General features: G+C 46.9%; 1 protein-coding gene across 3 annotated transcripts in view; it reads right to left on the minus strand.

Annotated features, from left to right (window-relative positions):
- Positions 1-22,514, minus strand: part of PTCH1 (patched 1) — a 74,633-nt gene extending 52,119 nt beyond the window's left edge. Inside the window, exons 1-2 of one of the 3 annotated variants that reach the window (XM_069001550.1) lie at positions 22,223-22,514; positions 20,499-20,691 (exon numbers count right to left, since the gene is read on the minus strand). In XM_069001550.1, coding sequence (XP_068857651.1) covers positions 20,499-20,691; positions 22,223-22,423 — 394 coding nt within the window. In that variant the 5' untranslated portion in view covers positions 22,424-22,514. Of the gene's footprint in view, positions 1-19,809; positions 19,884-20,498; positions 20,692-22,222 lie in introns of those variants that run through there. The other 2 variants (XM_069001549.1, XM_069001548.1) reach the window with 2 other exon arrangements.
- Between the last annotated feature and the right edge of the window lie 306 nt (positions 22,515-22,820).

Below are 22,820 nucleotides of genomic sequence, written 5' to 3' on the forward strand. Positions count from 1 at the left end.
TTGCAAGTGAAATATATGAATGAACAGTTTGCAGCAACAAAAAGATTTACCGATTTCCCCCTCAAATGCTGAAAAAGATGTGTACCCTTCAACGCTGCGTTCCTTTAAAACAAGAAATCCGTATTAGTCATTTTTAATTTATAAAGAATTTAGTGGTTTAGGAGGTGGGAGGAACCTGGGGAATAAGTGTAGCAACCCACACACAAAACCACAGAGGAACTTCTGGCACTTAGTCTAAAACCAGTCATGCAGCTCCAAGATGGTTGCACTGCTGAGATTTTATTACATTTAATGCTGTCACCTTCAAGACTATTTAATTCCTACCCCCCTAAGTGCAGTAAGTAACAGAGACATTAAAAAAAAAAAAAAAAAAAAAAAAAAAAAAAAAAAAAAAAAAGGGTTGGATTCCAGAAATGAGAAGGTGAATTAAAGGGGTTTTTTGTTTGTTTTTGCTCTTTAAAGCATAATTACCCACCTTGTACTTCCCCCCCTCCCCCCAGCAAGATGCCCCTCATCCCATCGTAATGACATCACTCAAAGACTGCAACACTTTTATAGCTGGCATGATGCAAAATAAAATCTATAATGAAAGACCGGGACTTTTGTATTGCATGTGTAGTTTTGGAGGAATTGGGGGGGGGGGGGGGGGGAGAGGGAAGGGGGTTTAAGAGAAGTCCCTCTTGCACAGAACCAGGCTGTTCAATCAAAGCCTTATCTGTTATATTTCTGTCTTTCTCTTCTGTTTAGCGCATTCACCGACAAGAGAAAAGGGGCTAGAGCAATGGAGGCTTTGACCTGCAGCTGTAACACAATACTTTCGCACAGCCCTGTCGACCCCTGACATAAATTTTACACCGCAGCTGGCATTTACACACTTAGCATTACCATATGTATAGCCTAGTCTGTGCTAATTATGCTAATCACCTGTCTAACTCTCTGCTGCGAAAAATGGTTGTATTTAGCAGTCCACTGCCTACCAATACAGCTTACTGTGTGGCTGAAATGTACATTCAGACGGCTCTGAATGGCAAGATTTTTCCACGTTGCTGGCTTCATTCAGACCACAGAAAAATTTATTCAAGTCAACTGGTTTCGGTCCGCAACAAAAAAGTTACGAGAAAAAAGTGAGTGTGTTCCTGCCCTAACATTCTAAGTCTGCTTGCAAGCAAAATGATAAATCAATTGGTGTGGGAAACAAAAAGGGAGAAAGATTTCTTTTGCAAGCCATGTGAAACTGTAGCCTATTTAAAAAAAAAAAAAAAAAAAAAAAAAAGGAGAAAAAAGAAGAAAAAGGTCATCCTATTTCCCCAAATCTCTAGAAAGAGCAGTTTAATAGATATTTACACCTGCTCACAATTCTCTAATTCTCTCAAGTTTCTACCTTTTATCTACAGTTGGAAGTCATACTAAACATGTTTTAGTTTTTGTTTCTTGATCTTAATAATCTCCACTAGAATACTGCATTTTCTATTATCTACTGCTTAAACAGCATCAGCTTCTAAACAGCAAGGGCTTCTCTTCTCTTCTGACTATGGGAACCCTTTGAAAAGTCAGTGAAGACTGGTGTAAATGAAATCAGAATGAAGCCCATGTTGAGAGGCAAATAGGAAAAATGCCCAGGAAATAGTCACCTGAAGAATTGGTGTAATAAAGTATCTTCTTTAAGTACTTATTTTACCATTACAGAAAAAGTAACTTAGAAAGAAAAAAAATTAAAGTCGTAATGGATAAGGAGTTTTTTAATGCTATCATAGTGTCAGCAGGAAGGGAGATGTTTAATTGAGGCCCTAAAGCTCATCTTTCTTCTGAGTATCACACTGAAGAGATTACACCAAGATCTGCATTGGGATTACATTCCTGAAGCTATTTAAATACAGTTTACCACGTACAAGTAAGTTCCTATAACCCCCTTCTCCTCTGCACACACCCAAGGAAGCTATGGCAGTTCACAGATTTGTCAGATAACCAAAACGTAAATCTGATTATGGCATCACCTTTGGCAATTTCCTTTCAGGTTAAATTTGTGGAATCTTCTTTCAACTAGTTTTAAATGTTATGAAATGGCATGTTCATACACAAAATGGAAAAATGTGCAAATAAACCTTCTATATCCACTGCATCTGAATAAGATAAGCACACTGGAAGGTAAATTATTGTTAATATACAGCAAAGGGATTTAATTAAAAACAAGAACAGCTCAGCAATGTTTATGCTCAGAAGGTCCAGTAACATACCCAGTCACACCATGAGGTCAAGAGGATCCCTATGTCTGTGCCTTCCCAACCTCCCATCCTTTGTCCAATCTGCTTCCATGTGCAAGAGATTGCTGCTCACAATAGGTAAAATAACAGGTTTTGCCTGTCAGCAATGGTCTTTACTTCAATATTTTACTTATTACATTGCCTGCTTGACTAAATTATAGACCCTCAGCCAAGACACATCTTGCTTTCTAGCATCTCAGTTTCAGTTCTCTACCAGTCCAAGCACTAATTTATCTGTGTTCTTTCAGCTCCAAAACACTGGTTGTGCAGCCAAAAACAGAAATAACACTACAACTACTGTTTATTTCAGAGCATGTGGATTTTCCCCTTTTCTGCCTCTTTTTTTTTTTTTTTTTTTTTTTTTTGACTAGGAGATGGACCACCCTGCTCTCATGGCACAGAACACTATTTACATTGCAATACTTGACTGTGTAATACATCTGGCATTTTTGGGCAGGATTCCTGAGCTAGGGGCCAGAAGCCCTTAAGCAATGATTTAACAGGGGAAAAAAATCATACAACTTGACTCAACAGTACTCATTTCTAGTTTGCTGCACTTAACTTTTGATTACTGACAGAAAAGCAGAAATGCATCACACTGGTAAACAAGAGAAGATTGCTTCTTTTAATTTATCTCACTGTTAATAAAAGAAGACTGTATTACAGTTTAAGGACTAAGTTCCAGCTTCAGGTATATGGGTGTACAACACTGCACACATGCTTGCACAAGAGCAAAATACAGATGTTTCAAATACACAATGATTACTTGTATATTTGAAGCTGGAATTAAGTTCAGTAGAATTCTCTAAAGAAGCAGCACCTTTGCAGAAAGAGTCAGGTTATGGTTCTGTTCTTTTCCTTACCTCTTGTATATTTTGCTCAAGCACTGAAATAACTAAGTTTCCCAAAACCAAGCAGAAGTCAAAGCCAAGACATTCATTCTAAAAACCAAAATTAAAATTCTCCATACATCAAAACATGTATATGGTCAGCAGTTTCCATAAAGAATTTTCTACGTCATGAAACTATTGCTGCCAAAATCAGTTATGTTTATCGTAACTGAGGTGATAGTAAATGAAAATAACAGAGCAAAACCAAGAACAAGTACATTGTATTTACAGATATTAAACTAAGTTTACACTGTAAAAAAAGGAATCAAGAAAAATATTTTATTTTTAAGTTCTGAATTAAAAGTTACTCCTTTCAATTCCACTCCATCTATTTCTACTGTGTTGTACAATGAAAAACTACTCCAAGTCAAAAGTCACTCAATTAACAACAAGGGTGAACATAATTTATTGTATATGGTATTCATCAGTCATATTTGGCACAATCTGAATGGATAATAAAATAGCACAGATTATGCAAAACTGGAGTAAAATATCTTCCCATTCTTTTTAGTTCATGGGCACAGAAATGAAGTGGCCATTATAACATGGCATGCATTCTCAGCACAGATACCATAGTTTAAAGCACTGAGTTTTCTGTCATGAGGCAGAATCGTCTTTGGAATCTGCCACTCCAGCAAAGCATCGACAGTAGAAAATTACATGGTTTCCTAAGTATTAATGGAAATTGTACATCTTAATTTTTCTGAACTCTGATAGGTGACTCTATCCTCTTGTTATAGAACTGTCATGCAGACCTTAAGAAGTTTAACTGATTTCTTCATGTTTTCCCAGGAAGAGTAACTCACAAACATAATTGGGGCAAGACTTCCTGCATGCTACAAGGCAGGAGAGATCAGAGAAATTAAAAGAACCAAAGGCTGAAATACTGAAGACAAATAAGACAAATCCTGAAGATAAATAAGGATGGCTGAGAAAATACATATAACTGTACAGTATATACAAAGAAGAATGAACTTCTTGGTAAAATTCTGCACTTCAGATCCTGCTGAACTCCGAAAAAGAGCAGCTACAGCCATGTATATACACACCATCCTCTGTAGACAAAAAAAGCACTGTGCGAAGGACTGAACTTTATTCTATATACAGAAGAAAATACCTGACAAATAACAGCCCTGCAAGAGCTATAACCAAAATGCTGTTTTAATTGATCAAAAAAAACCAAAAACAACTAGCTGTGCAGCAAAGAACTTTACAAACATGGTTTTACCTGAGTGCTTATAGGTTGAAGCAGGTAATTCACAGTTAAGTTAAAAACATTGTGTGTAATAGTCCAGGATTGGGAAAATGAGAACATGTTCCATTAGACACCAAAAGGAAAGTAGTTGCAGACACATTAAAACCAACATCCTAGTGGACACAGCTCCAATAGGTCATAGGGAGGTCAGTTTTGAAGGAAAAATCCAACTGAAATATAAACATGGCATAGTGGAAACCAGACAAATCTCCCATAGCTTTGTCCAGCCAGCATTAATCTAGGCATCAGCTGTGGTGCATAATCTAAACAAAGGGATCAGTCTGTTCATACATCTGGAAGCTGTCATATTTTGGAGCCTCCTAACAGTTATGTGTAAGTGCAACATTCACTTAGATGCAACAGCCTTTAAATTTTTTGAGTGGTCAAGAACTGTTACATGCATACGCTACATCATATTATGACTTTCTGGGGAACTGCTGAAAATATTATGTAATGACAGGGCTTGGACCACCTCTTGCCACAAAAAAACCCAAAAACAAAACAAAACAAACTCACAAAAAAAAAACCAAAAAACCTCCAAAAAATCATGAAAATGGACAGATTCTGGGTGAGTAGCTCAGATTTACCTTAATGCATTCTATGCTGAAAGAAAGCTTGAGTACCCATTGCTTTTGGAGCTCATTCTTTTCTGAACCCACTGACTGCTGAGGAATAAGGAGGAAGGAAGGTCAGTTCTCTACAAAAACAAGCAAACAAACATAAAAGCAGGCCAGGCCTACAGCTGAGTTAGCTCTTTTGCTTACCTACTCTTCCCCTGTTTCTGCTCAGCAACAGCAGCATGGGGAACAACAATAAAACAATGCTGCTTTCAACTATTCTATTTCACTCCAGGACTTCTGTTCCCAAATCTGCAAGAAATGTCTTCAAACCCTGTTCATAAGCTGCAAAATCCCCAGAGCACAAGATGACACTCAAAGCTCAGAAGAGGAGGACAATACCATAGCCAAGGCGCCGGCCTGTTTAAATACACATTCCAAGAGAGAAAGAAACAGACCCTTCCAAACAATGATCTGTAGGGCACATTCTGGCAGGGACACTGGCAACAGTGTTAAGTTTGGAAATAATAACGAAGATTAATTTTCTCCAGGCTTGACTAAATTAAATGCCTCTGAAGTCTCAAGGAACCATGCAACAATGCACTTACAGCTTAGAGGGGTGACAATTCTACAGTAGAAGCTTCTCTTTCCCTTCCCTGAAGAGGTTAACACATGGGCACACTGTTAGTCCGCTGTGGCTTTGTACATGGATAAGGCCTGGTCACACTAAAGTCATCCCAAGTTCTGCCACTACATTCAGTGCATTCAGGATTTCATCCTTTACCTTTTTAATGACCAAAGAATGGTCACAGGCAATACCTTCATTAAAACTCTTACAGATAAAAGAGGAATTTTATGCACTGAAGCTGCAAGGATGTTTTTCTGTACAAGCTTTTCAGCAAGGAGTACCAACTCTGAGCAATGATGTGGACACCTGCCAAGATGGAACTTAACACAGATCTCCAGTGATTTTGAATTTAATAGCAGGCTCTTGAAAGATGACAATCAAATAAATATCCATGTAAGTAAAACCTTTAAGCATCTTTTCTTAACAACTTTCAATACATGGAAACAGAGAGAGTTCAAATTCAAAGGAACATAACACCCACTGCCCTGATGTTTTTATCCACAAATATTATATAAATCCTAAATATTAGAATTCGATATTCTTTTTCAAAACAGTAGCTTGGACTGAACTCCTTCTGCGGTTTATCAGTAAACATTAAAATAAGCATGTTTCTCAGATGACCATCCTTCAGCTATCATGTGGAAAAGAAGACTTAATAAATAATCATACTTAAATCAAACAAAACAGTGGCTTGGAAATTTTCCAGATAAACACCTTCCAATGAACTTTTAATATGAGCTGAGGAATGCAACACAGTGTAAGACAGCATTCAGGGATAAGTAAGCTCTTATGTCACCCGATTCATGGGAAACTAATGAATTTGGTGATGCAATCAGAGAGAATGTCTTGACTGCCGCAGAGCCTGCCAACGCCCCACCACAGACCGAAGAGCAGAGTAACTTCTGCTCTTCTGCCATCTATACCGTGCCAATGAGGTGATGCAGGAGCAAGCGTATCTAAAACAGTACTTGTCTGCTGCTGTCCACAAATGCATATGTTTGTGGCAGAAAGGAATTACACTTGCCTGGGTCAGTTCCTGCTAACTGTACTCAAACCAAACATGCTACTTCAGCCCACTCACATAAGTTTGTCTCCTTGAAAAAACAAATTCGTGCAGATCTGTTTCTTTACTATTCTTTTTTGTTTCTCCAAAGAATACTAGTGTAAAGTTAACTGGTGCCTTTAGGCAGAATTTAAGAACAACTTTTCTCTCCACCTGCACTTAATCTTGGTGGGTTAAGAAAACTGAGAATCTATGGAAATAATACTGGTTCCTGCATCACTCATACACTTTCCTCATTTTCACCTCATTCTTAAGTTGCATGGGTAGATTAACATATTTTAAGAAGGGTCAGCCATAAATAAAATAGAGCAACCTGATTTTTGTCCCTTAAGAGAGAAAGGAAACAATACGACACATAGCTCAAATCTCAACTTACAAGGTGTTTCTACTGTATGCAATCAGTCCTAATTCACTTACAGTTAGAACACACTCACTTTGTTCCACATACCTGAACTAAACTGTGCCAGCTACTTGTAGGATGTCCTACCTATTTGTATCACCCACCCTCTTCCTTCAAATTTTCTTAAAGAAGGAGCTCTGCATGTCAGAGTTCAGTTCAAGCTCACAAAGCTTCACAAAGCTTTGTGAAGAGGGCTGCTTAAGGCGGAATAGTTTGACTGGGCTACAGCTAGTGCAAAAATGAAGAAAGCAAGAAAAGAAAGAACAGCATGATCTTTGACCACTTAAGGAAGAAAACTAATGAAAAAAGTGAGGAGAAAAAAACTTCCAAGACAATGATGACACAAAATGAATGATCACAGCACAAGACTAGATCATCTCTCCCACTATAAGCTGCTCCAATTAACATCACTTAAGGCATTGCAGTAGCCAAATTTCAAGCTTCATTTAACAGAACCTTCTCTGGAGCCACAAAACTACCTTCTTTCAGAAGCAGAGGCTGTGAATTTACATGTGTGACTGCTGCTGACACACTGGGTCTTAGACTGCCTATTAAGAGTGGTAGCAAATAAACATAACTAGTTATGAGCATGATTTCTTTTCCATCCAGAGCACTCTCTAGTTATGAATGGATAATTCTAAAAGCACATCTGTGTCCAACAAAATTCAGTCACCGAGGAAATCAATGCAAAGCCCTTTTTTTCTCTTTGTGTGTACAATGTATAAAGATGCTAAACAGTCTCGACACCTCCAGGATGCATGGACACCCACATACAACTCAACTCAACTCAAGCTGAATAAGAGAACTGGCATTAAAATGGCAGTCCAGAATTTGTCTGTCCCAGCAGACAACCCCCTCCAGCAGCAAGGTATGCATATGGGGATGACAGATCTATTCATGTACTGAGGAGATACATGTACATGTCCCAGGCAAAGACAACTAAGAGCAAGTCTACAAGACAGGAACATAGATGAAGCCACTGTGGGACACCCAGTAATAACTGAAGTATTCTGAACAGCAGCCAGAGGAGGACTGTGTTTAAAAGAAACCCCAAAAAACAGAAAAGCTACTCTGCAACACTTAGCACCAAGAAACAAGCCGAGAGGAAAGCTTTGGTATCAGGAGGCTCAAAGAAGGCAAAGAATGCTAGCATAAATTCTGAAGGAAGAAGACTACTACAGGAAATCTGAAAGAATGATGTTTTGAAGATCTCTCTGAAAGTTTGCCTACCAGGTGAGGTTCTAAACTTCTTATGTAAATATTTTAGCTGTAATTGTGGAGGGCTGTGAGCCCTTGGCGCAAGAGCCCTCTGCACTCCCTTGGAGGAAAGAGGCCTGAGGGCAAAAAGACTTTCCCCAGAGATAAGCAACCTTCCTCTGTGTCATGGTGACAAAGTGAACCACCCCCAGCGTGCCTCGTTTCTATATGGTAACAGCCTGTACCCAGTCAGCTAGTTGGTTTCTACCCCACTCCCTGCCTTTCCCATAAAAAGCCCCGTTTCTGCCCATGACTAGGCAGCCTTGTCCCTGGCCTCCCCTTCACAGGGGCTGCTGGACAATAAAAGCTACCTCTGTGGAATAGCCAAGCGAGCCTCCTGTCTCTCTGTCCACAAGTTTGCCTTGGGTAATTTCACAAAAAGCTGAATCACAAGAGCTGATATCACCTGTAGCTGAGAAGTTTCTACACCTGTTGAAATCCCCTGCTGCTCAGGGAGGCCTGCCACCACCCCTGGAAGAGTTGTTCCTTGCAGGACGCTCTCTCTAGGAAGGTCGCGGCACACCGGTGCGGTTAAGTGGCACCCGAACTCCTTGGACTCTGGAAGTCCCTGGAGAGAGCGACTCCTACACAGCTGTTGGAGGGACTGAAAGCCACCGTTGAATCATCACTTCTCTGAGGAGACCCCCTTGCGTTCTAGTAGAGGCTATCCAAAGATGAGACCGTCGCCTACCATCTCGGAGAAGAAACTCCATGAGGATCGACCTTCAGGCTGACCACCTTCCCAGAAGACGTTTCTTTGACCCTACTAGCTGCCCCCATGCCTGGACAAAGATTTCTAAGTTGAAATTGGGGTTTTTCTGCGAGCTTCTACATTTTTGGGTTCTTTTTGCTTTTTTTTTTCCTCTTTTTTCTGCTGGGTTAGGGCATGGGACCACCAGCATGGGACAGAGGCTGAGAAAACCTAGCCGTACCCAACCTGAGAGAGACCTTTATTCTCAAGTTCTAAAAATCCTTCTTGTTAGTAATTTTAAGTTTTCTAAGGGGAATCTCAAATTCTTAATTATTTGGATTTCTAAGCATTTCTCTGATATTAAGGGTGACTCTATCCTTTCCAACTCCTTTTGGGATCTCGTTGGAAAAAACACCTACTCTCTTCAAGCTTCTGGTGGTTTTTCTGTTTCTCAGTTTATCCCCTTGTTTCATATTATTGTTACATTAGTAGAAAAAAAAGGTAGTATTTCGGGAATGTCGCGAAATCCCCAGTCAAAAACCTCCCCCCACCCCCCCTACCTGTGCTCCCAAGCCCCCCTCTCCGCATGAGAGGGAGTCGGAAGATGCAGGCTTCCGTACGGAACAGGGTTGCCACGGACACCCTGATGCCTTCCGAGCCTCTCTCCCCCGCTTCCAAAGCGACTCTGGCCCAGTTGCCTTGGAGCCTCTCCCCACCCCCCAAGCTCAGCCCCTGTTCCCAGTTATCTATCCGTCTCTCCCCGCGCAAAACGGCGCTGCCGAGGTAGCCGGCCCGCTGCCGCTCCCCTGGCTGTGGGCGCGCCCCTGCACCCCCCGCACCCCCATCCTCCTGCCGCTCCCCCCCACCCCTTTTCGCGCATTTCAATCCCCCTGCCGTGTTTTCTGATGCTATCGCTTCTACCAAGTTCATACCCCCCCATCCACACCTCAGCAGCGGGTGGACAAACGCCTGGCTCCCTGGAAAGCGATCCACCAGCCTCTATGCCCGCAGGCTATTCCCTTGCTATCACCCATTCCCCCTCCCTTTCACGTTGCTGATGAGATGCTCCTGCCCCTCCACACAAACCTGTTTTACCGGTTTCGCTGCCTCAAACCTCGCTACCCTCCTCAGGGGAGGGGGAGCCCGGGTCCCGTTCCCCCTCCCCCCCCCCCCCGCGCCTTTTCGGTTTCTCCCGCAAACTCCGCTCCCGTAGTTTCTGCTTTAAACCCCATCGCCTCGACCCCTTCCCCGCAACCGTTTCCAGCCGCTGCCGCTGACTTCAAACAACCTTCCAGCAGCAGCGGCGACACCCTAAGCCCTGCTTCCCTCGAGATCTGTAGCTGCCTCACGGCTGCAGCCTCCCCGCCGCCTCTCCGCAGCCGGGACGCGCCCCCAGCTCCGGCACAGCACTCTTGGTCCCCCGCGACTCCCGCCCCCAGTCTGGCTCGAGTGGTGCTGGCATCCAAAAGTTTCCACGTTCTTCCCCCTGTCGTTCAGCTCCAGGCTGCCACGGCTCGTCCTAGAAAACACTCATCCTCCTTTTCAGAGGATGACAGCAGCACCGCGGACTCTGACTCAGAACCCGACGATCACTGGATGCAGGCACGGAGAGATGCCACCCGGGAGCGAATTAGCACAAAAGATTTCAGCCTTCCCAGCTGTTTTTACGAAAGGGAGGCGGGGGGGGGGGGAGGGGACCCACAAATATAAGGATATGGGAGCCAATTCCTACAGAGAAACCAAAGAGCTTTGCAAGGTCGCTAAGGAACACGGGCGGGGATCCCATTTTTTAATAAACTTATTAGAAGTTACTTTCTCCACCTACATGCTCATTCTGCATGACATTAAAAATACTGTTAACTGCCTCCTTAGCCCAGCAGAATATATGCTATGGGAGAAGCATTGGAAAAGACAACTAAAAACATTATCTGACTCCTATTCCAAAGACACAGGTTGGCCAAATTTGACTGTAGAACAATTAGTCAGAGAAGGTGAATTTCAAAAACCCTCAGACCAAACAAACACTACACCTGAAGCGGCACTGCAGGATATAGCCATTGCAGCAAAACCATCACTGCTTCTTACCCCTGATGACTCGATACCCACACAAAATTTTTCTAACATCAAACAAGGAGGGGATGAGAGTTTTATTAAATTCGTGGATAGGTTAAAGGTAGCCCTGGAAAAACAAACAGAAAGTCCAGAGGGACAAAAGGAACTTTTGAGTAAACTTGCTATGGCAAATGCTAATGAACAATGTAAGACTATCCTGAGGGCTTTACCCCTGGACATGGAACCCACCATAGAGCAAATGGTGGAAGGCTGCACATGTTATACATCTACCAAAAACGCAGTTGCCCAAGCAGTGGCAAAGGGCATTGCAGAAAGGATATCTGGTGCATTTGCAGCAGTGGCTTCAAAAGATAATGCCCACTGTTTCAATTGCAGAGAATTTGGACACTTTATAAAGGACTGCCCAGAAAATTCACCCACTCAGGACCATTGCACCAGCTACCAAAGGTCCCAGAGACAGCAGCGGTACCAACAGTGCCTGGAAAACTTCGAACAGAGCGCAGGATGGCCCTGCAATTTGACAACAAATCAAAAGCCGTATCACTTCGATCAGTGTGTGAAGTCTACTGCCAAGTGTCAGGAGCAAGCAGGTGGATCTCAGAAGGCACCATCATCCCTGGAGATCCCAACGCACATGAAAGAGACCCGTCACATGGAGTGATACAGATGGGAACCCGGCGCTAGCTGGTAACCGCGCTGTCCATTGACTTTACAGATAAGTGTTTTTACCATATCCCCACAGGCAAGTAGGGACCACAAAACGGTCCATGGGACATTCTCATCCCAGGTGACACTTTTCATGGTCCAGAACAAATTTTCATATTACCAGAAATACAAACAGTATACCCTGGACAAGAGATCTTTGTCCAGCTTTGCTGCACAGACCCACCCTTTCACCTTTCACAGGAAACACCAATTGCACAAGCCTTTTTGTTCTCACAGGACTGCCCAGAATAGGCTCCGTTCAATCCAACCATAATGTGGGCACAGGCTGTGGGCTCAAATACGTCTGCCATTGAATGCGGCCTGCTCTGTAATGGAGAGCAGATCTACCGACCAGGGATACTGGACACCGGCACAGATGTGACCATCATCGCCCACTCCGAGTGGCTAGCGAACTGGGAACTACAGCCAGCAGCAGGTGTGATTTCTGGGATCGCTGGAGCCACAGTGTCTATGCAGAGCAAGCAGAATGTCACTGTTGAAGGCCCCGAAGGCAAGGTAGCAACCATTTGGCCATTTGTTGTGAGGGCCCCCATCACCTTATGGGGCAGAGACCTCTTGACCCAATGGGGGGCTTCCTTACACATCCCCAGTAAGGATTTCTAACTGGGGCCACTGATGTGTACACCACCTTCCATCCCTCGGCTCACCTCAAAACGAAAGGATCCAGTGTGGATCGAGCAGTGGCCCCTTTCCAAGGCAAAGTTGTGCACTCTGGAAGCCCTCGTGGAGGAACAGCTTGCCAAGGGTCACATCGTCGAGACCACCAGCCCTTTGAACTCCTCTGTCTTTGTGCTGAAAAAGCCCGGCAAGGACAGGTGGAGGCTTGTCCACGACCTCCGTAAGATCAATGAAATCATTGAGGACATGGGTCCCCTCCAGCCCGGCCTGCCCTCACCATCGAGGCTGACCAGAGACTGGATGCTTGCCATCATAGATATAAAAGACTGCTTCTTCAACATCCCATTCCACCCTCAGGATGCCCCCCGGTTTGCCTTCTCCGTCCCCTCCCTCAATAGAAAGGCTCCACTCAAAAGGTACCATTGGCTTGTCCTTCCCCAAGGCATGAAGAACAGCCCGACCATATGCCAGTGGTATGTTGCCCATGTTCTGGCCCCCATCCAGAGCCGGTTCCCAGATGCAATCATCCACCACTATATGGATGACATCCTGATGTATGAATCAGAAAAAACTTATTTGGACATGACTGTTAAAAGGACTATCGAAGCCATAGAGGAAGCAGGGGTTAGAGATTTGTGAAGACAAAGTGCAGTACACCAGCCCATGGATTTACCTCAGATTCCAGATCCGTGACAAGACCATTGCACCCCAGCAACTCACCATCCAAGATGACCCAAAGACCCTAAGAGACTTACACAAGTTATGCGGGTTCATCAATTGGATACATCCCCTGCTAGAGATGACAGAAGACCTGGCCCCCCTCTTCAGTCTTCTCCGCGCTGTGAGGACCTGGACTCTCCATGCTCCCTCATGCCAGAAGCCTGAGATTCCAACACCAAAGTCCGGGAGGCCCTGTATTCATGCCAAGCACATCGCGTCGAGCCCAGCCTGCCCCTCCAGTTTACCATTTTGGGTAAGGCCCCCATTTCTATGGGTTGATTTTTCAATGGGATCCTCAGCTCAGAGACCCTTTATTAATACTTGAATGGATCTTTACAAGCAATCAGCCTACAAAAACAATAACCACTCCTCAAGAAATGATGGCACATCTAATAAAAAAGGCCAGAACTCGCCTCTGCTCTCTTGCAGGGTGGGAGTTCACATGCATATACTTGCCATTGACCACTGGGGATCTGCAGCATTTGCTCCAGAGCAATGGGAGCCTCCAGTTCCCCTGGATAGCTACACAGGCCAAATTTCCATCCATGTGCCGAAACATAAGACTTTCAATTTGGCCTTTAATTTGATCCCAAAATTAATCCAAAGTAGAACAGCTCTCAAAGCGCTAAAGTTTTTACCGATGGCTCAGGGTAATCCCATAACTCAGTGATGACTTGGAGGGACCCCAGGACTCAGAAGTGGGATTCTGATGTCCAAGTAGTGGAAGGATCACCACAGATTGCCGAGCTAGCAATCATCAGAGCCTTTGAGAAATTCAAAGACAAACCCTTTAATCTGGTCACAGATTCAGCTTACATTGCTGGCATAGCTATGAGGGCTGAACACGCCTTTCCCAAGGAGGTCTCCAATCCGAACTTACACCAACTGATTTCTACATTAATTAATTTAATCTCCCATAGAAAGCAACCTTACGATATTATGCATGCAAAGTCACACACTGACCTTCCAGGTGCCATCGCGGAAAGGAACAGGAGGGCACACGCGCTAGCCATGTCGGCAGAGACTGCTAATATCCTGACATCTTCGCCCAGGCGAAGTTATCCCATGTATTTTATCATCAAAATGTACCTGCCCTCATCAGGATGTTCAAGCTCTCAAAAGACCAAGCGAGAGCAACTGTAGCAACACGTCCGAACTGCCAAATTACCAGATACAATCTATGGGTACCAGAGTTAACCCCCGTGGTCTGAACAGCTGCCACTTATGGCAGTCTGACGTTACCCATTTCCCATCCCTTGGAAAGTCTAAGTATGTGCACGTGTCAGTTGACACGTTTTCTGGGGCAGTGTTTGCATCAGCCCACGCAGGAGAGAATGCCACCCACATCATCAAGCATTTTCTCCTTGCATTTGGCACCCTAGGAGTCCCTGAACAAATAAAAACAGATAATGGGCCCGCCTATACCTCCCGCAAATTGAAAGATTTCTTCAACCAGTGGGGAGTAAGACACACGAGGGGCATACCCGCTAATCCCACAGGACAATCCATAGCAGAAAGGACTCATCAGACCTTCAAAAGATTCCTCAATCAACAGCAGAGAGAAACAGAGATTATGTCTCCCATTGAGAGACTCTGTAAGGCTCTCTATGTTATTAATTTCCTAAATTGTACATCATCAGAGCCTGACCCCCCGTACTCTGGCACTTCTCGAATTCGACCCAAGCTAAGCTCACTGAAAAGCCACCAGTGCTGATCAAAGACCCAGAAACACATCAGATTTCTGGGCCTTTCCAGTTGATTACCTGGGGGAGGGGGTATGCCTGTGTTTCACTACGATCCAGCCGCAAATGGCTCCCAGGAAAAAACATCAAACCATACTTGGCCGTGCAAACACTGCCCCCACAAATAATAACCGAAATATCCCGGATTCTGACACCTCGGGTCCAGATAACCAGAGAAGCTCAGCCTGGAGACGGAGGAAGCATCGACTGCCAAGAAGAATCCACCATCCCGTCACTAAGTCACAGAAAAAACGCAGCTCCAAGAAGGACTCTACTTAACAAAATGCAAACTACAGGCCAGACATAGTCTGGCCAACGCTGTTATAATTAAGTTATTCCTCAGTTATTCCTAAAACCCCACTTACCTATATCCCTGCCCTCCCTCTCCTCCCCAGCCCTCACTTACCTCCAACCAGAATATCCCAAACCTTCTATCCTTCCCAACAGTATTCATTTTAAAAAACAAAGGAAGGGGAAATGGAAAGGGAGGAGGGAGGAAGACAACCCTTCCCCTTCACCTCAAAGCCAACAAATTTTCGTTTATATTCCCTATCAGAAGCCCCATCCCTGTCTAAAGATGAGGCACATCTACCTTGGTGCTGCCCTCACTTCCTGCCTGGACGCTTCTCACAGCACCACAGGCCCTCAGCTGGGTTGTCCCACAGCCCCAGACCCTAGCAAGGACACTGAAATAAGATAACTTGTGCCTGTCCATGGGCAACCTAGACAACTCATTGTCGACGTGCCTGGTAGGGATTCCTCTAGCAGCACATGAATATTTAACATCACATAGTGACTCCATCTCAAAGAACATCCAGCTGCTAAAAGATCAAGTCCACCAAATCAAGACTGAAGAAAAAATCACAGACGGTCTCAACAACTTTCTCGGACAATGGGGACTCCAAGGGTGGGCACTTTCTTTAGTTAAGGGTGCTTTGTAGATCTTCATTGTAATTCTTATTGTATTGCTTATGTTCTCATGTTTTTTTACGCTACTTTAAAAAGGCCGTTGGGGAGGAGTTCTTGGTAAAAAAGGAAGGGAGAGTTGTGAAGGGCTGTGAGCCCTTGGCGCAAGAGCCCTCTGCACTCCCTTGGAGGAAAGAGGCCTGAGGGCAAAAAGACTTTCCCCAGAGATAAGCAACCTTCCTCTGCGTCATGGTGACAAAGTGAACCACCCCCAGCATGCCTCGTTCCTATGTGGTAACAGCCTGTACCCAGCTGGCTAGTTGGTTTCTACCCCACTCCCTGCCTTTCCCATAAAAAGCCCCGTTTCTGCCCATGACTAGGCAGCCTTGTCCCTGGCCTCCCCTTCACAGGGGCTGCTGGACAATAAAAGCTACCTCTGTGGAATAGCCAAGTGAGCCTCCTGTCTCTCTGTCCACAAGTTTGCCTTGGGTAATTTCACAAAGGGCTGAATCACAAGAGCTGATATCACCTGTAGCTGAGAAGTTGCTACACCTGTTGAAATCCCCTGCTGCCCAGGGAGGCCTGCCACCACCCCTGGAAGAGTTGTTCCTTGCAGGACGCTCTCTCTAGGAAGGTCGCGGCACACCGGTGCTGACCAACATCGGACCCCCTGTGATACGTAATAGCTGCAGGCTCAGACTACTAATCATTTAACTTGGAATGTGCATGGTCTTAAAACTCATTCAAAGTTCACGTCACTATTTGTTAATTAGTTGTGTTATAGTTTTAAAGCAACCGTTTACTTCCAGCAAACTTCAGTGCTGTATTATGTTCCATGGTATTCAGAAACACACCATATCAAATCTGTCTCTTAAAGTAAATACTGCCAATTTATTCAGCAGTAATAACTGTAAAAAGCTTCAGTAGCAAATCAAAACTGTTACTTGAAATATATTTCAAGTAACCTATGAATCTACACAGCACATACAAGACAGTCCAGGGATCAGGCCCAGCCAGAATGGGGTCATGAAAGGCAGGTACTGCTTGACCAACCTTATCTTCTTCTATGACTTAGTGGATAAGGGAAAGGCTATGGATATCGTCTACCTGAACTTTATTAATGTCTTTAACACTGTTTACTACAGCATTGTCCTGGAGATACTGGCTGCTCATGGTTTGGACAGCTGTACTGTTTGCTCGGTTAAAAACTGGCTGGATGGCCAGGCCCAGAGAGCTGCATCCAAGTGTTGGCCAGTCACTGGAGTGGCTCCCAGGGCTCAGTGATGGGACCAGTCCTGTTCAATACATTTATCAATTATTTGGATGAGGGGTTCAAGTGCCTCCTCAGTCAGTTCCCAGATGACACCAAGTTGGCTGGGATCTTCAGGAGGACAGGACAGCTCTGCAGAGGGATCTGAACAGGCTGGATTGATGGGCCAAGGCCAATGGTATGAGGTTCATACCATGTTCAGCAACATAGAGTGCCAGGTCCTGCCCTTTGGTCACAACAACCCCACACAGGACTACAGACTGGGGGAAGAGTGACTGGAAAGCTGCCTCAGGAAAAGGACCTGGGGGGCCTGAGCATGAGCCAGTGTGTGCCCAGGTGGCCAGGAAGGCCAACGGCATCCTGGCCTGTATCAGCAATAGTGTGGCCAGCAGGAACAGGGCAGTGATTGTCCCCCTGTACTTGGTACTGGTGAGGCAAAACCACGAATGCCGTGTTCAGTTTTGGGCCACTCACTTCAAGAAAGACATTGAGGGGCTAGAGTGTGTCCAGAGAAGGGCAACAGACCACGAGTCCTGTGAGGAGCGGCTGAGGAGGCGGGGGTAATTTAGCCTGGAGAAGAGGACCCTTGGGGTGACCTTATTCCTCTGTACAGCTACATGAAAGGAGGCTGTAGGCAACAAGTGACAGGATGAGAGGTAAATGGTCTCAAGTTGCTTCAGGGGAGGTCTAGACTGGATAGTAAAAAAAATTTCTTCACAGAAGGGACTATTAAGCATTGGAACAGGCTGGTCTTGAAGTACCATTCATGGAGGTATTTAAAAGGTGTTTAGACGTGACATTTAAGGACATGGTTCAGTGATGAGCACAATGGCGCTACGTTAGCAGTTGGATTTGATGATATTATGAATCCTTTCCAACTTAAACAATTCTATGATTCTATATTTGGTCAGCATTGCCCAGTTCATTCAAACTCTCAGATAACAAAAGGTAAAAGGTAAAGTGAGACAGCTATTTTAATAAACAGGACAATTCAGCCACTGCTTCTGTTCTAAGAAACCTTGATCTAAAGGGTCCCTTAGTATACCAATCTCCATGAAGCATACTTTAAACCTGTCAGGATCAGTTCCATGTAAGTGCGGAAGAACAAGTTTGGTACTGCTTTGAACACCTCTGCATAGGAAGAAACGCATTTTCCATACTATCTCTTTCTGTCTCTGTTCCATCTCAAACTCTCAATCTGTACTGCTGTTCATAATTCAGCAACAAAAATATGCAATTGCTACCTTGTACAACACCCTTGTTCATGAGCAGAACATTTACAGAGCCTCTACCAAGAAAGCACATTTTAGCAAGCTCTTTTCTGCAGATGGGCATGTAGTGCTATGATGGGAAAACTAGAATATATTATTTCACCTTAATCTGCTAGCCTTTGCTGGTTGGTTTTGAAATGCAAGGGTTTCTAAAAGCAGAGTTTTACTTTTTTTTTTTTTTAATTTTATATGAAAACTAAACTAAATAGATGTGAAATTACATAAGTCAACTCTGTCAGATAAGCTGCATTATGAATTCATCTCGGCCATAAAAACCTCAGAGATCAATTTCCACTAGATTCCATACTAGGGACTTCCGCTCACCCCTTCCCCATAACAATAATGACATGAGAAGAGGCCAGTGGAGCAACTGAACTACACAACTATTTTGCAAATACTATTTCTTCCTTGATAATTGTATTTTTACTGCCAGGCCAGTCACTAAGGCATCATCAGCAAGTCATTTCTTGGTACTACAAGGCTACAAAAAGCAGATGGCATTAATTGAATAGGATCACCATTCCAGGCAAGTGAACACCAGGTAACATAAGGATAATAAATGTCAGCAGAGCATGCAGGATAGAGCTGCAATCACATATTAATTTACCCAACACAGAAAAACAGAGACAAAATACCTAAGAGCAAAAATTGACAAAAGAAACTTCTTCACAGCTCCACAGTGAGTTTGGAAGAAAAATCAGAAGTGAAGAAAAACAGAATTCAGTCATTTTCATTAGAATTTAAAGTGCTGTACTTAGTGGCCAGTACAAACTCTGACTGCACATCTCTGCCTACAGATGGGACCCAGCACTGTCTTGTTCTGTTTCTCAGGCAGATCTGCTGGCAGCAGATCTCATTGTATTTTCAACTCCTGGACTACACTACATGGACCAAAAAAGTCATTATTTTCCACAACAGAAAAACCAACACTCACTAAATGACCCGCAAATCCCATCCTGACCCCAATACAGCTGTCATCTGCAAGGACAGACTCCGATCCTATACGCTCTAATTCACCTCGGGCAGGACAGACCACCTTCAGAACAGGCACCGACTTTGACTGCATTCAGCATTGGCTTTTCCACATATACTCGTACAGAGAGCTATTTAGTAATGATTATTTATGCAGCCTCCCATATTAACTTTTATAAGCCAAATTCTGCTGCAAGCTACTTTGACATAAACCTAGAGTAGTAATTGCTGCAGTCAAGGATCTCCGTTTCCACGTCGACCCAGCAGCTAACGGGGGAACGTGATGCTAAATAAACGGTATTTTTTCCCCAGGAAAAACAAACAAACCAACCAACCAACCCCCCCCCCCCAATACAAAAAAGGCCCCAAACAAACAAACAAACAAAAAAAAAACAACAAAAAAAACCAAAACAAAACAAACAAACAAACAAAAAAAAAAAAAAAAAAAAAAAAAAAAAAAAAAACGAGAGAAAGAAAAAAATAAGACGAAAACCCCACCAAGAACACACCTAAAGCCCAAACCCGCGGCAACCTGGAGCCATGCCTCTCAGCGCGGGGTGCCCCGCCCGGCTGCCTGCCCCACTCGGGGCTCCGCTTCGCCTCGGCTGCCTTTCTTTCTTTTTGTTTTCTTTTTTGTTTTGTTTTGTTTGGATTCCCCCCCCTCGTTCTCTCCCTCCTCTTTGCTATTTTCTTTTTTTTCCAGCGCCGAGTCCCGCGCTCCCCCCCAGCTGAAAGCAGTCCAAGCGCAGGACCACACACAGGCTCCCGCCCCGCCGCGCCGCCCGCCCCCTCCCCAGCCGCGGCCGCGCGCACTCCCAAAATGGCGGCGGGGGCGCCTGCCGGCAGCGCGGCCGCTTCCCACCGCCGGCGGGGACGAGGAGACCCGTCGCCCGCAGCTCGCCCGGACTGCGAGGGGGGTCAGAGGGGAAGGCACGGGCGGCTGGGAACGAGCTGTCCTGGCGGCCCTCCGCCGAGTGCACGGCCTGGCCGCCGCGACCCCCCGCGGGCGGAGAAGTGGTATGCGCCGCCCGGAGCTGCGCGCCCCAGCGCAGTGCCCGCCTCCCGCCCCGACAACCGCCCGCCTTCCCTGCCGGCGGCCGCTCCTCCCGGGCATGCGGAGCCGCCGCGGGCAGCTCTACCCGGCCGGCCAGGCGGGCAAGGGACGGCAACCGCAAACAGGGGCACCCCCCGGACTTACCTTCCACCCACAGCTCCTCCACGTTGGTCTCGAGATTAGCTGCCCTTAATCCTACAGCGAAAGCCCCAAATATCAGGAGGCCGACAACCAAAAACTTCCCGCAGTTTTTCTGAATGTAACAGCCCAGTTTAAACAACAGTCTCTGAAACTTTGCTCGCAGCCACAGCGGCGCTTTCCGTCCCGTCGCCTTCCCCTGCAAAGCAAGAAGAGGTCAGTAGTTGGGGGCTGCGGCAGCCGCAGAAGTGGGGGGAGCCCCCCAGCCCTCCCACGAGCGCGACAGCTCGTGTCCCTCGGGGCGCAGCCCCCGGGGGAAGGATGGAGCGCCGTGAACAGCTCAAACAGGCATCTTTCCAGCAGGGCCCTGTGCCCCGCGGCCCTGCCGAGCAGCCACCCTCGAGCACACACACAGGGACAAGATGTACCTGCTGGCAGCCATCCTCGCCCCAGACCAACACGCGGGTTTGGGGGTGACAACATTGCGTCGGCCCCCGGGCCCTCGCCTGTGCTGCCCACCACCACACTCTTCTCGTGCGCAAGGCACCGCCACCCGCTCGGGCTGCAAAGCATTCGTGCTGGCGAGACCCGTGGCTCCAGAGAAGAAGGAACCACTCCCGATGAACCTCAACAGCTACAAGAAAGAAAAGTCCCTTTTCCTGTTCTCCTTGGAACCCCAGAATGGCCGGGGAGGAGAGGCGGGGGGATTGTGTGACAGACAGTGGGTAGCAGTGGCCGTTTCCCCCATTCCCAGCTCATAGCAGAGGCTTGGTGCTGAGGCAGGACCCACGTGGTGAGCAGCGCTGTAAGATCTGCACTAATTCATTTCCATAGAGTTTGGAGACGCTGTGTGATCTGAATTAGGAAGTAGAGCAGCCATCTGTAAGTTACGACAATATTTGTGAACGGAAGAGGGCAGCCACATGGATTTTTTTTCCTCCTCCTTTCCCTCTTCTTACAAAGCCTAGAAATCCGCTCCCTGAAGTGAAACCATCCCTGCAGCAAGGCAGCTTTTGGAGATTGTTTACTTTGAACATTTTTTGGCCGGCGGAGATTGGCGGCCGGGGCCGTCCCCCCGCCCCGCCCGGGCCGGCACCTCCAGCCCTCCGCAGGGACCGGCGCGGCAGGGTTAAGGGTGGCAATTTGTTTACGGCCCTCGCTCCCCCTCTGACCGCCGGGCAAGGGAGAAAACCGCTGCCTTCTCTGCTCGGGGACCCCGTTCTCCGAGGGCAGTCGCCGTCTCGGCGGTCGGCGGAAAACTTCACAAAAACCCAACTTCTGCCAAGAAACCAGCCGGCCGGTTTCTCCCCTGTTCCGGGCGGGAGCGGGTGTTGCCGAGGTCGCAGGGCGCTACGAGAGGATGGAGAAGCAGAAAGGAAGCAGAGAGGGAGAGGGGGAGCGGGAGAGCGGGCCTGGGGCTTAGCCATGGGGAGGCCGGGACCGAGCCGAGGCTGTTTCGGGAAGTTTAAGAGGAGAAATGCTCCGCAGCACAGGCACGCACCAGAGCAGGCACAGGCGAGCAGGGAGGGAAGGAGGGCACTCTCTCCCGCACTGAAGAGTCACAGACGTCCCTCTCTTTTTCCCAGCATTTTATTGGTGGCCGTTTCGTTTCCATCTCCTCCTTCCACCCCCGCGAGAAAACACACCACCTCCCTCCTCCTCCCCCGCGGAAAAAGCAGCACTACCACTAGCGTGTATCTCTGGAAAAAAGAGTGAGAGATTGAATGCACCTTTGAAATCTGCTCCAAGGCGAAAGCCGCATCGCAGTAGCTTGGCCGCTGCAGATACTCCCGGTCGGGCGCCGCGGCGCGCCGATTCCCTCCAGTCCTTCGCCGCCTTCCGCCGCCGTTCCTCGCCGCCCGGCCGGGGTGGCCTCCGCCGCCCGCGCTGCTGCTGGTCTCCGGCTCCGACGCGTTACCGGCCGAGGCCATGTTGCCGCCGCCGGCGGGACGGGAGAGCTGCCGCTGGCGCTGCCGCGCCGGGGCCCGGGGCCCCGGGGGCGCGGCGGGGCCGCGGGGGGCTGGCGGCGCTGCGGGCCGCGGGCTGATGCTGCTGCTGCGGGGGCTGCTGCCGCCGCTGCTGCCGCCGCCGCCGCCGGGGCTGCTGCTGGGGCTGCTGCGGCGCGGCCGCTTCACGCGGGGCGCGGGGCGGCGGCTGCCGCCGCGGCCGCTCCGGCCGAGTCGCTCCCCGCGCCTCCCATTGCCACATCGCGCGCGGACCCCGAGCTGCAGGCGGCCGCTCCCCGCGCCCGGCGAGGGCGGGCGGACGGGCGGGCGCGACCCCCGGGATCCCCCGGCCGCCGCAGCGCTATCCTCCGCTCCCGTTGAA

The sequence above is a fragment of the Aphelocoma coerulescens genome (assembly GCF_041296385.1).
Source record: "Aphelocoma coerulescens isolate FSJ_1873_10779 chromosome Z unlocalized genomic scaffold, UR_Acoe_1.0 ChrZ, whole genome shotgun sequence".
NCBI classification, from domain to species: domain Eukaryota; kingdom Metazoa; phylum Chordata; class Aves; order Passeriformes; family Corvidae; genus Aphelocoma; species Aphelocoma coerulescens.